This window comes from Caretta caretta, chromosome 8 (genome assembly GCF_965140235.1).
Source record: "Caretta caretta isolate rCarCar2 chromosome 8, rCarCar1.hap1, whole genome shotgun sequence".
Lineage (NCBI taxonomy): Eukaryota > Metazoa > Chordata > Testudines > Cheloniidae > Caretta > Caretta caretta.
The window spans coordinates 51,904,448-51,921,887 of NC_134213.1; the positions used below are offsets into that span (position 1 = coordinate 51,904,448).

At 43.0% G+C, this 17,440-nt stretch overlaps 1 protein-coding gene across 9 annotated transcripts in view; it reads left to right on the plus strand.

Moving 5' to 3' along the window:
• Positions 1-17,440, plus strand: part of RASAL2 (RAS protein activator like 2) — a 295,807-nt gene that overhangs the window by 149,274 nt on the left and 129,093 nt on the right. For 8 of the 9 annotated variants that reach the window (XM_075131485.1, XM_048860716.2, XM_048860717.2 and 5 more), the window contains exon 3: positions 1,941-2,067. In XM_075131485.1, coding sequence (XP_074987586.1) covers positions 1,941-2,067 — 127 coding nt within the window. Of the gene's footprint in view, positions 1-1,940; positions 2,068-12,619; positions 12,644-17,440 lie in introns of those variants that run through there. The other variant, XM_075131490.1, reaches the window with a different exon arrangement.

A 17,440-nucleotide genomic window follows, 5' to 3' on the forward strand; every position in this document is an offset into this window, starting at 1 on the left:
AGAAGGTAGAATAAGTTACATTTCTTGACTTTTAAGTGCTTATCTCTGCAGAATTAATATCTCATAGTTAATTTTTAATAGAATATTTATAGAATAAGTAATTTGGAAAGGGAAAAAAACTGCATAATTCCAGATTGGCGGTATACTGCTAGTGCAGTTTCCCGTGAGGCCAGGTCTCCTTTAGAGTCATTGTTTAAAAAAGATTGTTTAAAAACATTGCTGTGCATGTCTGAAGTTTGCATTTTTTCTAATTCTGTCAAATCTCAGCCAGTTTTCACTAGAGTGCTTAGTAACCACTGACAAAGTGGTTGCCCTGCGAAAACATCAGTTTTCTACCTACAGTCATTTCATATGCAGAGCTGTCCAAAAAAGGGTTGCAAGAATTTGTTTGTTGAGGAACAATTTTGTTCGCTCTCCTTATAGTCTGTAACAGCTCAAAAGTTGTCTCAAACTTATGGAGAAACTAGACACAGAAAATTTCAGCCCAGTCAGTGAAACTTAAGGAAATATTTAAATAACTGAAAATAGTGGGTTATAATGGAAATATATAAGCAACTGAAAATATAGACATTGCTAGCAGTTTACCTATCGTAGGGGGGTAGTCCAACAAGGGGAACCAATTGTCATGGTTCAGGGATAGCTGCACTTTCAGCCTCTCAGTATCTCTGAGTACAACCCTGCAGGTGATAGACCTCTTGCCTTCATCTCTCTGGGATAATTGTGCGCTTCCTCCCTGACTGTCAGACTGGGTCCTGGGCTGTAGCACCCTGTGAACTGACTGACTTCCTTAGCAGACCCGACTGGGTTAGAGCCCTGCCAATTTTCTCTTCAGGAGCTGTGAGCTTTTCAAAACAAAGTATTCAGTCTCAATAGCCAGAACAGAGCATTGGGCTGACCTAAAGCTTAGGTAGATTTGGCTTATCCAGACACCCCCCAGATCTGGGAACTGAGGCTCAGTCTGCTTCCCCACTGTCCCTGAGTCTCTGTCCCTGTCTTCAGGGGCAGACCTTTCATCAGTCCCAAATCTCTGTGTCTCCCTGCCTCTACGGAACTTGGCCAAACCAATTTATTCGGTTGGCAGAGAAAGAGTTCCAAGCAGTTGATTCTCTGTTGTCCATTAATTATTGGTAAATGGGTGTCTATCAGAAGTTTCTCCACACTCTTATCTGTGTGCATGCTAACCCATGTGTAACCCTTAGCAATAAATAAATCTGAATAAGCTTGCATTAACTGTTAGTAATCGTATAGCAAATGCTATAACAATCAAACACAGATATATATAATATTCATAAAATATTTCAGACATCTTCCATCTCCTCATCAGTAACAACCTTCATTCAAAAGTTCCTCTGTCCTTTTGTATGCCATACTGATCAGAACAGTGGTCCATCTATCCACATATCTTGATTCCAGTCCTCTGTTATAGTTGATTGTAATGACCGTGTGTCTTTGTTGGCAGTACAGTTACTTCATGCTTTTGTAGAGTCTCGAGGCCTTGGGTGTAACAAGCCTTGTAATCTGATTAGTAAATTCTGCCTGATTTTAACAGTATGGAAATGAGTAGCACTTCAGACCAATGGCTCTTGGTCCCTCAGTCATGGGGAAACCAGTTTCCAGGTACAAGACTTACCTTGTAATTGTATAGGCTGTTTGTTTTTGTTGCTTGGTGCCTTTTTGGCACAGACATATGTACCTCTGTGTGCTATGCACAAGTCTCTTTGCATAGTTGCATTTCCTGGTAGCTCACTTCTTTTATAATAAACTTACTTCCCCTTTTCTGGATTGTAACCTCTCCAGATTTTTGTGGTTGGGTTGGATCTGCTGCATCCTATCTGAATATTATTACCAGATCAGTGAAAAATTAAACAAATCTCATTGAGACTGAGTATTAGAAGACATGTATAATGACAGATTAAAGATGCTGGTATCTTTTTCTGTAGATGCCTGTGGAGGGGGTACAGGAGCAGCAGGCAGAGTCTACCAAAGGGCGGTGCCTGCGACGTACAGTAAGTGTCCCATCTGAGGGTCAGTTTCCTGAATATCCACCAGAGGGAGCCACTAAGCTTGGTAAGTTACAAAATTAGAAAAGCAATGTACTAATTTTAATTTATAGATGTATTATTTCTCTGTTTTAAAGAAACTGTTTTCTATCCAGCATTGCCGTAGTCAGTTTGCTCAAATCAATAGCATTTCAGCTAAGAGTTAGCAGAGGTCATAGGAGAGTGACTGTTGTTTATAATTGCCTGACAACAAAGTGACTTCAGTGTGTTAGGATTTATCTGAACATCAGTGAGGATACTGGGAGGGAATACTGCACAGCAGGGAGGCTTATAACTGCATTTGTGAGGATACTAAGCAGCTCTGGGATTTATAACTGTGAATCTGTGAGCCCAGGTCAATAGTGCTGCATGCTTTACAGACCGTTTTAAGTGGCTCTTCCTGGCTGTTTGTTTGAGCTGTTACTTGGTTATGATTTACCTTATTTAAGCCTTTTAGAAGCTCCTTGGCATTGTATTTTAGTGACTATTGGGCTACACCTAATCTCCAGACCTGATTACACACTATCAGAAATACTGTCCATTTGAAGGTACAGCTTCCCAAATAAACCAACGAGTTGTGAGCAAGGGGCTGTGCCAGTGTTGGTTATAATCATAGTTTTTGAAAAATGAATCAAAGGAGACAGAAATGGAGGGCTCTAAGGAAAACTTAAAAATAGAAGACCAGTTGTGATGATAGGGTTTCCACAATGCCACATTTTGGCCCAGTTCCCCATGTTCTCTCTCTCCTCTTCGGTCAGCCGGGAGCGGTCTCCGCGCAGGGAGGGATAGTAGAAGGAGGCAGCAATAGTGCAAAGTGAATTCTTGTTTTTATCTGCAACTAGTGATGGAGTATGACTTGGCAATAGGCTGTCACTTGTTGCTGGGGCTAGGAACAATTCTGCTTTTGCCTAGCTGTAAAGTTGCAATTCTAGAAGAGAGTTAGCTGCAAGAAAAGGCTGCAGGTACATCTCTAAGCAGCAGACTAGGTAGGATAGTGACTTTATGTAAATATGAAGAGTACATAAAAGAAGGGTTTTAATTTCACAAGTGTGTTCACTTTAAAAAAAATTAGTCTATAATTACGTGGATAATAAAATGCTCAAAAATAGATATTTTTTCGTGGGTATAGATGCAGTATAGCAATCTATTGTAGATTGCTAAATAGCAGTTTCAGAAGCTGTTAAGCTTGTATTTGTGAAGCACTCTACCTCACATTTTCTTCTTGAAAGCAAATTTCCTGATGGGAGGGGGTTTGAGCTTTTTCTCGGTCTTGCATTAGGGGTTTGGAAAGAGAAATGCAATTTAGAAAATGAAAAGGGAAGATGCCAATGTGTAGGAATAGGAATAATACAAATGTGGTTTCTAGACACTTATTTCCAGATAATGGAAATTACACACAATTTGTTGCAAGTCAGAAGAGTTTAGAAGTCTTCAGGAATGAGACTCCTAGTCTTTTTTCTTATAATAATAATAGTAATAATAATAATAATAAAGTTTAAAGAAAGTTATACCTGACCGTTAAGCACCTGAAAGTCTGGGAATGCCAAAATTAAGATTGCAATGCAAATTTCACTCTGTTTCTTTGTATGCACGTGTTTACAATACAGATTGTAATTCTATGATCACATACTCAAATAATAGTATATATTTTTCCCTACAACCTTAGATGCACATGTAGCATCTTGTGCCAGACAAGAGTCCATTAAAAGTACATAGGAAAAGTACACAATAACCCATAGTCAGACCATATTTTACATATTTTGTATACAACTATCATGAAAATTTTGCTGGACCATATAGGCCACCTAATTTAGTAGCTAAAGAGGTGTGGGCACACAGAGCGGGAGGGGAGGAGGAAAGACATGCAGAAGAAGATCATGAATGAAGGGCAGAGATGATGGACAAGTAGGAAGGTTTTAATGTCTGATCACTCTGTAGTAGATCAGGTTCCTTTTGTTTACTTTTCACATGCTGACTAGAGACATGGTTTATCAGTCATCACAAAATCCCTCCTGATTGAAGAAGCTGGGGTGGTGTAGAGAGAACGGTGAGAAATATATTTTTATGAACAAGACAGTGAGCCAGAGGGCAAACCAATGAAGTAAACCACTTGGAATCATTGTAAAGAAAAGGAAACAGATGGCAGTGGGCAGAGTGTATCACCAGCAGTACAGATAACAACTGGACCGAAATAGTCTTTGAATTGACACGAAAGCTGTAAAGCACAATGGGGCAGATAAACTATCCAGCAATGAAATTGCTGTGCAGAGCAGATAAGAGTATCTCGCTTGTCCTAAGGAAGTATGTGCTTGACATGGGAACAACAGACATTATAGCTTGAGAGTGTCTGAAGTTACTATCCAGAGATGAGTTTTTACAGCTGGATCTATTATGAGGGTTAATGGATGGCAATGGTATTTGCTTTTTTCCTGTACGTAAGGTTACTGTACATGCTTGACTATCAAAAATGAGAGAATCATTATGTAATCAGTTAACTGCAGTGCTACAATTATGCTTTTATAGAGTACATCAAGGTATTATACTGAACCAACCTTTAATTGACTTTAGCAATTGACGAAACATTATGCCATATCATTATATGATGAGATAATACATATGCTTTGGGCTCAGTTCATGACTAGTAATAATACTAATTCTTAGGATTCATGCCGCTGTCTGTGATCAGAACACTGTGCAAAGATCCTAACACCAATCCTATGAAGTATGTAACTATATATTATCCATGCTATCAATAAGAAACTGAAGCCCAGGGCAGATCTGTTGCAGGCACAAAGATAACACACAAGAAGGTGGGCATCTTGATTATTTTGAAAAGAACAAAAACAATAATCAATGGATTGGTCAAAATTAAGGCTATGTTTTAGTCACAGGTATTTTTAGTAAATGTCATGGACAGGTCACAAGCCATGAATTTTTGTTTACTACCTGTGACCTGTCCATCACTTGTACTGTATAGCCTCCTAAATGTTTGTGGGGGAGGGGGCGGCCCGGGGGTGCTGTGGGTGCTCAAGTGTGGCTGGCAGCCCGGGACCCCCGCTGGTGCTGGGGGGGAGGAGTCGGTGGGGCTGGCAGGCTCCCTACCCTAATCCAGCTACGTATGGCCCCCTGGAAGCGGCAATATGTGTCCCTCCCTCATCTCCTAGGTGGTCCACACGCTGCCTCTGCACCAAGCACTGGCTCCGCAGCTCTCATTGGCCCCAGTTCCTGGCCAATGGGAGCTGCGGGGGCAGTGCCTGCAGCCTCTGCCTAGGAGCTGAGGGAGGGACATGTTGCCACTTCCAGGGAGCCCCCCAAGTGCCACCCAGAGCCCTCACCCCTTCCCGCACCCCAAACCCCAGCCCTGAGCCCCCTCCCATACCCAAAGTCCTGCTGCTGCTGGGGATGGGGGTGCGGTGGCCAGAGACTGCCTGAGCAGCGGCTGGTCCAGGGGCTGCCTGAGCTGCTCGGGTGGCCCCCGGGCCAGCCGTACCAGCTGCTGCAGAAGTCCCGGAAAGTCACAGAATCCTTGACCTCCGTGACAAACTTGCAGCCTTAGTCATAATGCATAGAAGAAGTCTGTTGTGTGTAAAAAGCTTCACCTTCTGGCTCATCCTAAATATTAAAGGAATATCTATTGAAAGGAAAGCTACCCGGTTTATGAAGAGGCTGCACATGGTTATTCTATGTACCTGTTTTACACAGGTTGTGTTTAACTAAGGCTTTCCTGCATTAGGTTAAAACTAGTTAAAATCCACTGTGAAAATGGCTGGTTAATACCACTGTGTATGGTATTAAAAACTGTTTCTGGAGGGTGTGAGCAGACCCTCAATATCTCCCTTACTCACTAGGATCTCATCCATGAGAGCACATAGCTTCAGAGGTAGTTCCATTTTAAATATCACACTGTTTCATCTGCTAAAAATGAACCATTATTTTGTTTAACACCGGTCCACTAAAACATAAGTCTCTGACATGCTAATCTTCATATCGTGAGCAATATGAGCCTCCAGTGCTGGTACCCACACAGGAAGTTTAAGGATGAGTTTCATGAAGAAGACTGAATTAGTGTGTCTTCATAATTTCCTCTTTTACTGTTACCTTCCTTATTACTTTAGGTCCTGCCATTCGGTAGCTTATAACTCTTCTTTAGACAGTTATGTTCTTAGTAATTTCTCATGCTTTATAGTTACATATTGGTATTTATTAATCAACCACATGGAAAGAGCCCAAAATAATTTCACTCATTCATAACATGTGCCAGATCAGTAGCACAGAATCACTGATCTGTTTCTAGAAGGGGTCCTATGTTTCTCCTGTCCCCGAAACACACACACAATCAAATGTAAAACAAACCACTGCACAAAATAAAATCTACAAAGTTTGGATGATATCATTTGGGGGTAGTTTTTGTGGCACTTTGAAGAAAAACCTTGTTTTGGCAACATCTGTCAAATTCATTCCCAGGGGTGGGAAATGAAGAGGCAAAAATCTCTTTTAATTAGTGCTTCAGTTATCAGGAAAGAATTGCCATACCAGGGAGAACCTGTAATTAGTAACAACACAGCCTGTCTGGAAAATCTAATTGGAGGTAAGACAAAGCAAAGTTGATTCTCAAGACTCCTTGGTGCTTAGAAAAGCTGTAATTGATGCAAATGAGGAAAGTCCATTGAGAGATGAAGTCCTTTGGAAGATAGAAACTAAAGATTATTGGATTTGGACCTATTGAAGCAAAGTATCTTATCTTTGTCTATGAATTTGCTGAATTTTTGTGCTCTTTAAAGAGGGATTAATAGCACTGGCTAGAGAGGCAGGTCAAGCGTGAATAGTCTCTGTGTAGATTTCAACACCTTTTTAAACATGCATCTCAGCCTTTGCTATCCCACCCTTTCCCAGATGGGAGAAGCTGCCTCATTGTGCCAAACTCTGCGGTTTTATGACTAGAGATTAAGAATAACATTTTCAAAAGTGTCTAAATAGCCTTTTCAGAAGTGATATAGACAGTTAGATACCTAACTTTCAAATGGGTCTTAAACTCCTAAATCACATAGGTGCATTTGAGAATTTACCCTTAATTCCCCATGTTCGTTTCATTTGTGATTTAAATGGGTTTCTGAATGTGAGATTACAGCATCCCAACCCACCACCACCACTGAATTTCTGTTTTACATTTTTCAAAAAGGCAGGAACAGTCTAACTACTAGTTGTCTCTCGCTTTCTAGCGGTTGTAAATGAGTCTGGTGCTTCAGTGCTCTTAAGGGAGGAGTTGGGAGAGGAAATCTAAGAAATAGAAAAGATCCTGGCTGATAACATCTAAAACATGCCTGACTTGATGTGACTTTGATTCTCCGCTTGCCCCAATAGCTATTGAATTAGGATGCTTCATATACTAATCTATAAACTGAATTTAGAGGAACAAGAACGAGAGAACACAAGAGTCTCTGTGGAATTAGGAGAATTTGTGGTGGCAGAAACTGCAGTTTGATTAGTCATCTGGGCATTCGTACAGTATTTTTTCCATGTTAAAACAACCAGGGAATGCTGGTATAAGTTTGCTGTTTCAATTGCGTAGGATCAATATTGCTAATAGAGATGAGCCAAATCAAAATATCAGATCCAAGTTTGCAGGCCAAAGACCCCCATATTTGGTAAGATTCAAATACCGATAGATATTTTAACCCCCTTACATCTGAGTGTCCAAATCTGCAGTTTTGGTTTGGGTCTATCTCAGATTCCTGGCTAAACAAGCAGGAACCAGGTTCATCTTCAGGATACTTTCTTTAGGTCCAAATAACGGTATTTCCTGCTTCGTTTTCATTGTTGCCTTGTATAGTGGAATCCCTCCAATTGATGTTAGTGTGCCTGTTGTTGCTGGGGGCTGACACTGATGTTTCCTCTGTGTATCTGTTTAAACTCTTTTTCATAAAATTTGTCTGTTTTTTGGTTTATGGAACTTCAAAATGAAAGCACGCTTAGGAAATTTTGCATTTTTTAGACAAAATTATGCTTCAGTCAGTTGTCTGGATGTTTGCAAAGCCACTTCTGCTCCACAAATTCACACTTGTGCATTCCAGAATGTTGCAGGAGAGGAGAGAGATGATGGGAATGATGCAGAAGTGGCTTTCCCACTTCTGTCATTGTCACTGGCATTAATACTGCTATATGCTAATGGAATTTAGCTATACTTAGGGCCCCGAATACTATATGCTGCATCAGACCTACCTTATATAACAAGGCCTTCTGATTTACGCAGTGGAACTGCTCTGAATTATGGCCCTGATTCAGTAAAGCACCTGAAGCATGGGAGAGGTAGTGTGGCACAGGGGATAGGGCATTGGACTGGGATTTGGGAGTCTGGGGTTCTGTTCCCAGCTGCAACACTGACCTGCTGTGTGACCTTGGGCAAGTCACTTCACTGCTCTGTGCCACACTTTCTCCTCCTACCCTTTATCTACTTAGACTGTAAGCTTTTTGGAGCAGGGACTGCCCTTCACTAAGTGTTTGGTTTGCTCAGTGCCAGCTACAATGTGGTGTCTCTCAATTAGGGTCTCTAGGTACTACAGTAATACATAGAATTGATAATAGTTAAGCATGTGCTTAAATCATCACTATCCTGTAAGGCACTTAAGCATTGATTAACTTTAAGCACATGCTTACATTCTATTGCAGTCAATGAGAATTATGCAGCAATGTTAGCTAGTTGTGAAATCATTCAGTATAAATAAAATTAATGGGGAGCTGTATGCTGCACCTCCCCATCCTTGGCAATAAAATTCAAACAGTTCACCGCACAATTAAAATATTAAATTTGTTGGGGGCGGGGCGGGGAGAATGGCCACAAATCATAAGGGGTCCTGGGGCAAGTAAGCTAAATGCTTATCAGGAGCTCCTACAGTAGCAGTTCTGCATAGCAAGTGCCTACCCCTCCCTCATAGCTCTGAAGTCAAGGAAATGGTGGTCCATTTCTGCAGGAGGGGAGCTTATTCTTCTGTGTGGTTGGCTGGGTGAGCAATGCCTATGTCCATGTGTGGAGGGCTGAAACACTGCTTGGGAAAGCAGTCAGAGGCTTGCAGGGACAGACTAAGCCTGGAGGACTGAGACTGCCACTGCTGGAAGGCTTAGGAGCTCCACAAAGCAGCTAGCTTCCTCACTCTGAGGGCTTGGCTACGCTTGCAAGTTAGAGCGCATTAAATCTGCCCTGGGTGCCCTAACTCCCGAAGTGTCCACACTGGCAAGGCACTTAGAGCGCCTGGACTCTGCAGCGGGAGCGCTCCTGATAATCTTCCTCCACAAGAAGCATAAAGCTTGCTGTGCCCCGGCTGAAATGCCCAGGTGTCATTGTGGACGACGTGTTGCATTACTGCGCTGTGATTGGCCTCCGGAAACATCCCATAATTCCCTGAAGTCAAGTGGCCACTCTTGTCATTGTTTTGAACTCAGCTGCAGGCATGCAGATATCCCCTTTCAGAGCTCTGTTTCTGATAGCCAACATGCTTATCTGCTCCGGGACAAAGCAAACCATTAGAGTGTGAGTGTGTGAGAGAGGGATGGGGGGATCTGCTGCTGTCTGAACTTACAAAAGAGCATGCTGACACGCTCTCTGCCCCCCAAAACACACTATCTCTCCCCCCACATACACAGTCCCTGTCACACTCCACCCCCCCCCCCCCATTTGAAAAGCACGCTGCAGCCACGTGCACACTGGGATAGCTACCACAATGCATTGCTCTCTGTGGCGTTGCAAGAACTGCTAATGTGGCCATGCCACTGTGCATGCAGCTGACAGCGTAATGTCACACTGCAGCATTTTCCCTTCTGCGATCTCCGAAGGCTGGTTTAACTCCCAGCGCTCTACATCTGCAAGTGTAGTCAAGCCCTGAGTTCCTCCACTGCATTTCCTTTCACCACCTTGTCAATTAGACCAGGGGTCTCAAATTCAATTTACCTTAGAGCCAATGCCAGTCCTCAAATCCTCCCAGCGGGCCAATAATGTCACTGAAGAAGGTGTTCAGAAAAGAAAATGTTGATATTGTATTTTTTATTTTGAATTTCTTCGAAATAATAAAACTGTCATGCAACTTTACACAATTCTTCGCTTGCCAGAGAGTTTTTAGTGTTTGCCAGACACCTGGCAACACTTCAGTTCTGTCAGTTTGTTGATGTTTGGCCTCAGTGACTGAGCAGTTGAAACCTTCTTCAGGATTGCAGCAAGGTGTGCATCAGATAGTTGTGTTCGGTATTTAGGCTTGTTTATATTCATTGTGGGGGAAAAAAGGGACGCTGCCTTCATGGCTGACTCTGCCCGGTGACTAGTGATGGTATCTCTGTCCCTCTCCCCCAGCCAATGGGAGCTGTGGGGGGTGGCAGGCCTGCCAATTCTTGCACATTACTGAGCTGTTAACTCCCATGTCCTCCCTGCTCACCGCTGCTAGCTTTTCCCACCCATTCAAGCACTTTCATGCTTTCACCCATTCTATCCATTTTGGAGCAGATCCTCCAAAAATGAGCATTGCTATCCTCCAGATTCCTCTATAAATCTGAGGGCCACATCGGGGTTGCAAAACTGTATGAAGGCCGGGTAGGGAAGGCTGTGCCCCCCAAACAACCTGCCCCCTGCCCCCTAACTGCCCCCTCCCACTTCCCGTCCCCCTCAGAACCCCTGATCCATCCAAACCATCCCCCCTGCTCCTTGTCCCCTGACTGCCCCCTCCCAGGACTCCGCGCCCCCCGAGACCCCACCCCCATCCAACCCCCCCTGCTCCCTGTCCCCTGACTGCCCAACCCCTATCCACACCCCTGCCCCCTGACAGGTCCCCTGGGACTCCCATGCCTATCCAACCCCCCCCCCCCCTTTTCCCCGTCCCCTGACCGAACCCTGCCCAGAACCTCTGCCCTCTGCTCCCTGTCCCCTGACTGCCCCCTGCAACCCCCTGCCCCTTACCATGCTGCTCAGAGCAGCAGGAGCTCGCAGCCACGCCACCGCGCTGCCCTGCAGAAGTGGCAGACCACTGGCGGCATGGTGATCTAAGGCTGCAGGGGATGGGGGACAGCAGGGGAGGGGCCTAGGGCTAGCGTCCCCGGCCGGGAGCTCAGGGGCCAGACAGGATGGTCCCGCAGGCCAGATGTGGCCCGCAGGCCATAGTTTGCCCACCTCTGATGTGTATAATAGAGAGTGTGTATTGTGGGGCGGGAGCTGTCTTGTTTATATGTATACAGTGCCTAGTACAGTGGAGCCTTAATCAGGGCTTCTCTGTATTACCATAATATAAACAATCAGAATAATTATCTTCCCCTGTTTTGCAGCTAAGCTATCCAGGAGCAGGGTTCCATTCCTATAGAAATTAGGAGTTAGGGTCCCCCCACCACCTTACACAGTTCCTTAGACAACGTTTCAGCCCCGTCTGCTGCACTGTCTGAGGGAAGATCCTTAGTGGTGAAGGATCTCCCTCTCCCTGCCCCTTGCGCCCTCTTATAAGCAGTAGGGGGAGAGCAGGTGCAAGAGACCCATTGAACTCCTGTGGGGAAAACACAGGAAAACTGGATAAGGAAGGCAAAATTGGCAGGTGGACAAGCTAAGTAGTGGGAAGAGGAGGAAAAAATGACAATTTTTGTGGATTTATTTAGTGTAAAGAGCCTTGCATGACAGCTTATCAAAAAGATGCATCGTGGTCACTTGCGCTGATGCGTTGTCGTACTGCAGTAGACATGGAGTTCTAAATGCCCCTCAGTGTTCCTATTAAGTTATTAAATATCATTGCTCCTGTACTATAGATGGGGGAACTGAGGCTGAATTGTCTGATGTGCCCAAATCAATCAACGTTAATGTCAGAAGCAGGATTAGAGCCCAGGTCACCTGAACCACTAGACTTCAGGGTCCCAGGCAGATCCCCTAGCCAGAATTTTCAAACTTGATTGCTTAAAGTTAGACATCTGAATAAGCTACCTGAGTTTCAAAGGTGCGGAACACCTGCAGTTACTGTTGACGCAATCAGAAGGAATGGGTGCTAGGCACCTATGAAAACCAGGCTAATTACGTTGTCTGCCTCAACACACTAGAGCTAAAAAAATTGTTCTTAGCCCCGAAAAAGAGGGTCCAGAAAAAGCAAAAATGTGAAATCTACCAAAGCTAATATTTTTGCATTCAGACTTTGTATTTAACTGCTTGTTCCCCAGCTCAAACACCCAAAAGTCCACACAGTTGATGGATTTTTTTAATTCATCCTTTCTGTGCTAGTGATGTTTTCATACTTGAATTACTCAGAGTGGAACTCATTTTAACAGTGAAAATTCCACTTTCACCTGATCCACCGTGCAAGGGGATAAGTGGTAAAAATGAGGCAACAGTCTGTTTTGGTGCCAGATCCGGTACTTAGTCAGGTGACAATACTATCAGGTGACTAGTCAGAAATCCTGTCTCAGTACTGTTTGAAAGAATGTGTCCAGGGGCTTGGAAATGGTGTGAGCAACAGAACATTAGTTAAGTATTACTTCGTTTGATTGCTGCTTGGAATGTGCCTCCACTATCCGTGTCTGCAAGCTACTGCTCAGCACTTCTCGCTCGAAGATAATTGCACCAAGGAAACACACGGTCCATGCTTTTCCTTCAGGTAAAAAACTTGGGAGAGAACAGTAACTAAAGAAAGATGTCAAGGGTTAATTCAGTAACTGCTGTTCCTCATCCATAACATTCTCTGTATCTGTAATGATCAGAGCCAAGCCTTGCTGTTTGCATGTTCCAGTTGAGATGAATACTTTCTGTGACGGAGGAATAAACCTGTTTAGACAATAGCTTTACTGTGTGCACCAGTCTGTTGCAGTCCTTTCTGTGCAATAAAGTGTCTTGAATGATTATTTGATAAAGGAATCCAACTTCTTTCATGACTGGAAAAAACCCTCAGTTTTAAAAGAAGTGCTGTTTGTGACCTGGTCAGTGAAGGAATCTGCAATGCACCAGTCTGGGTTAAATCTGTGCATTGAGCTAATGGTATACTTAAGAAAGGGGCAGATGTTTTGAAGAAATAGGCTTACCATGCCTTCTAGCTGGACAATATGCTGAAGAGGACTTTGCCTGTGAGGAATATCCTTTTGAAAGCGAAGGTGGGGAGTTGCAGCATGGAGCTTCCCATGTCTATATTCCATGAATGTGGATATTCTGTCTTGATGAAAGACTTTTCCTAACAGACTTGTCTTTCTGTGCCTTATTGGCATGTGCAAAATGTACATCTCCAGTTAGCTAACAACATGTCTGGTTGGGGGAGTAAAAAATGGGAGCTTCAGCTTTGGTTCTGTCAAATTGGCGTGTGCATGTGTGGGAGAGAGTGAGAGCACGGGCATGCATGCAGTATGTCTGACACAGAGAGATCCGGATGAGCTGATGTCTTGATTTTCATAGCTCTTAATGGCTGCCTGAGGTGCAAATGACATTCAGAATCTGTTTTATACAGACCAAGGATCTAAAAGAATTGATACATTACTTTTTGGTATTTCTTTTTTTTTTAATTAGCATCTTCTAAGTGTGTATGTTAAACAAACCATATATGCCAAAAATGTAATAAACCTGGATTGAGAGATCTCCAATAGATGCAATATAAATTCTAATGAAATCTAAGCACTAAGCACAATTCTACATTTCTGTGTGTGAATTTTAACAACACTGAACTGAGAGAATTGACTACCACCACATATACTACAGGAGGGTATTGTGCAAATATAGCCACAAGGCTTTTCTATTGTACTTCAGCTCTGACCTGCAACAATATTAGTAACACTCCACAATACATAAACCTTTCCAGAGCTGAGACTGCAAAACTCCGAGGTTAGTTTAGTGACACGAAGAAGGGTCTGCTGAAGTCTAGACAGAGCACCCAACTTTTGGTGTAGCCCATATTTGAATCCAAGAGTGAAAGTCAGGTGCACTGATTCACTGTCAGTTATTGCTGTGATTATTAGCAGTAAGTAGTTGAATTGCAGTTATTTACAGGGAAGTTAATTAAACCTTATTGACTTTTTAATTGTAATTTCTTGTTTTTAGAAAATATTAAATTTGTAGAGCACCTTTTAGTCCCAAAATGCTTTACAAATTATATTCCATTGAAACGCAGTAACTCTTGGTATGGATGGCAGTATGAAATTGCTGTGCAGCACAAGGCCAGCACTTGTCTGATGCAAAATGTGTCCTGGTATTTTTGGGGTCTGCAGAAAGAGACAAAACTTTGGGTTTTTTCCCTCAAATCTCATTTGAAATCTAAACTGTACAGAATGCAGTTTGCCTGCCTCAGAATGATGAAGAGCTGAGGCAACCATGCAAGGATTAGAACTGTGCCTTCTGAGAGGCTCTATATTTTAAACGTAATGCTTAGACCTCTAAGACATCCCCTCTGGCATTTGGAGCTATTCATATATAGAAAATTGCTACGCTTCTGTATTTTTCATCCAATATAACTCAAGTAAAGGCGGATGACTTTTTTGTTTGTTTTTTAAATGTTGCGGCCATAATCCTTATACACCAAATGCCAGATTATGGCAGGGAGCAAATTTATCTGGTTAAATCTTAAACCTCAGTAGAGCAGGAATTAATAGTAATATGAATACATAATCGTAACACTTTGATATGCTGTGCACATAATCCATGTTTGTTTTTTTTCTTGGAAATGTGTTACTACACCTTTCTGAAAGAAATCCCTGTAAAAGATTGTAAAGTTTATAAGAGTGGCCAGTGTTTGTCTTGCATCTACAGTGAGAAACAGAGATGCTAGTTGCCAAGAGAGGGAAGCTGCATGACTCCTTGGGGTGGGCAGGTTTTTGGCCTGTTATGTAAACAAGCTACTGATCTGAAGAAAGCTCTTATTAATTACAGTGCAGGGTTCCTCTGATATATACAACCCTCTGCATCATGTGTGAATTTGCTGTGACTTGTTCAATTTTGTGCATACTTTTCTGTATTTATGTTCTTGCTGCAGAAGCCTGCTTATATTTACCTTGTTTGTGCACACTTATGAAGTTTTTTGACCATGAATAACATGACACCTGATGGAAAACTAACTGTAAATGTCACCTTTTATGCAGATCTCCTGTCCCAAGGATGACACCTACCGTTGTCTTAACTTTTCCAGTTTAGACAAGGCTTAACTTGTTAACTAAATTGATTTAAAAATCAGTGTACTTGAACTCATTCAAACCCCCTAATGTAAGACCTACTACAGAACCCAGTTTATCCAATCTAAATGGGAGTGTGACCAGGGCCACATTGATTAATCAAAAATTCAGATAATCACGAGAATGGGAAAGTGCGAGGCTTCAGTGCCATCTAGTGGCCACAGGAGAGTGCACCCACTTCTGGACCTGTGTGCTCTGAAAGCCGGATAATGGAGGGTCGGCTAAACAGGGTTCTACTGTACTTACACCTGTTTAACCATTGCTGATATCAATTTAGCTAAAGTGATAACTTACCAATGCAAGTATAGGTTTAATTGGTTTATGTGCATTAATTATAGCTATACACCAATTTAACTAAACTGATTTTAAAATTGATTTAATTTCATTGTCTATACTAGATATGTGCTCCAAAGACTTAAGTTCCTTATCCTGTGCTAGATGCCCACTGGATTAGTAGCCCATCCATTTCTACTACATTCAGTTAAGATGCCTTTGTGATCTTTTTATAAATAGAGTTTGAAAAATTTGCCCAATACTAAATATTCTGGAGGCTAAGGATATATAGCTACACTGCAAAAAAGACCCGCAATAGCAAGCCTCAGAGCCTGGATCAGCTGATTCAGGGTCATGCTATGGGGCTAAAAAAAAACAGTGTAGATGTATGGGCTTGGATTGCGTGACGTAGTTATGCTGATGTAAGTGTGTAGTGTAAACCTAGCATCAGATAGTTACTAGACTTATTTCAGCAAGAATATAGGCTATTTTGATAACTTGTTACCTTTACTGTAACTGATGGCTCTTTTATACTACAGGGGAAGAGGAAGGAATTATACTTGCTCTGATTAGATCAGCAAAGTATTTGAATATTTACGTTTGAAGAACATTCACATTTTTGATAGAGGTATCTGCAGGTGGTACTAATGAAGTCAAGAGCAGACAGGCCCCTGAAAATTTCTGCTTTGTAACTTTCTTTTCTTCCCTGCTACTCTGTTTGTACAGTAACTCCTCACTTAAAGTCGTCCTGGTTAACATTGTTTCGTTGTTACGTTGCTGATCAATTAGAGAACATGCTTGTTTAAAGTTGCTCAATGCTCCCTTATAAAGTTGTTTGGCAGTTGCCTGTTTTGTCCACTGCTTGCAGGAAGAGCAGCCCATTGGAGCTAGCTGGTTGGGGCTTGGAACCAGGGTGGACCTGCAGCCCCGCATCAGCTCCCCACTCCCCTAAGTTCCCTGTGCGGCAGCTGTCCACCAGGCTATCAATTACTGGGCTGTTTAGCTGTCCCTCCCTCCAATGCCATGCGCTGCTTCTGCCCTCTGCCTTGGAGCTGCTCCTGGGAGCCTCCTGCTTGCTGTGCGGGGATGTGGGGGAGGGGGAAAGAGGGGTGCTAATGTCAGAGTGTACCTCTTCCCCCTGCTCCTTTACCCCATCACACCACAGAACTGGTGGGGCACATGACAGGGCTCAGGACAGAGGGAGCTTGCTGGCAGCAGCTGCAGTCTCAGCTTGCTGATCTACTTAAAAGGGCAGTGTACATAAGAGTGGCGTCAGCGTATTTAAAGGGGCAATGCATCCATCTCTCGCTATGTGTCTCTGTCTCTCTCTGCCATGCTGTCTCCCCTCCCTCCATTCGTTCTGCCTTGTAGAGTGTGAGGCTAACACAGCAATGTGTTAAACCTTGAGGGCTCAGCCCAGTACTCGTTCATCATTTAGCAGTAAGGCATTCCCTGGGAAATATCCCACCCTCTGACTTCACCACCTCAATCAAGCTTCACAATCATCATTGCTCTGTACAGTATTAAATTGTTTGTTTAAAATGTATAGTGTATGTGTGTGTGTGTGTGAGATGTCTTTTGTCTGAAAAAAATTTCCCTGGAACCTAACCCTCCCCCCCCCCCCCCCATTTACATTAATTCTTATGGGGAAATTGGATTTGCTTAACATCGTTGTGGTTCAAGTCGCATTTTTCAGGAACATAACTACAATGTTAAGCGAGGAGTTACTGTATCACTTGCAAGGGTGGCACACTGCAGCTAATTCTCTTCAATTTGGAAAGATCTGGATTGTTTCTGAAATCTGATGTGAGAGGTTCACCTTTTGACTAGGGTCTCACTCTGCCAGTTGGGTAAGACACCTGCTTTTATGACCACGAGCTAAAGAGCAGCATTAATGGGCATCTTTGGCTGGCTTTAGGGAGTCTCACAATATCGGAGGATATCTCTGTTCCTGACATTAGTGAAACATACCAAGA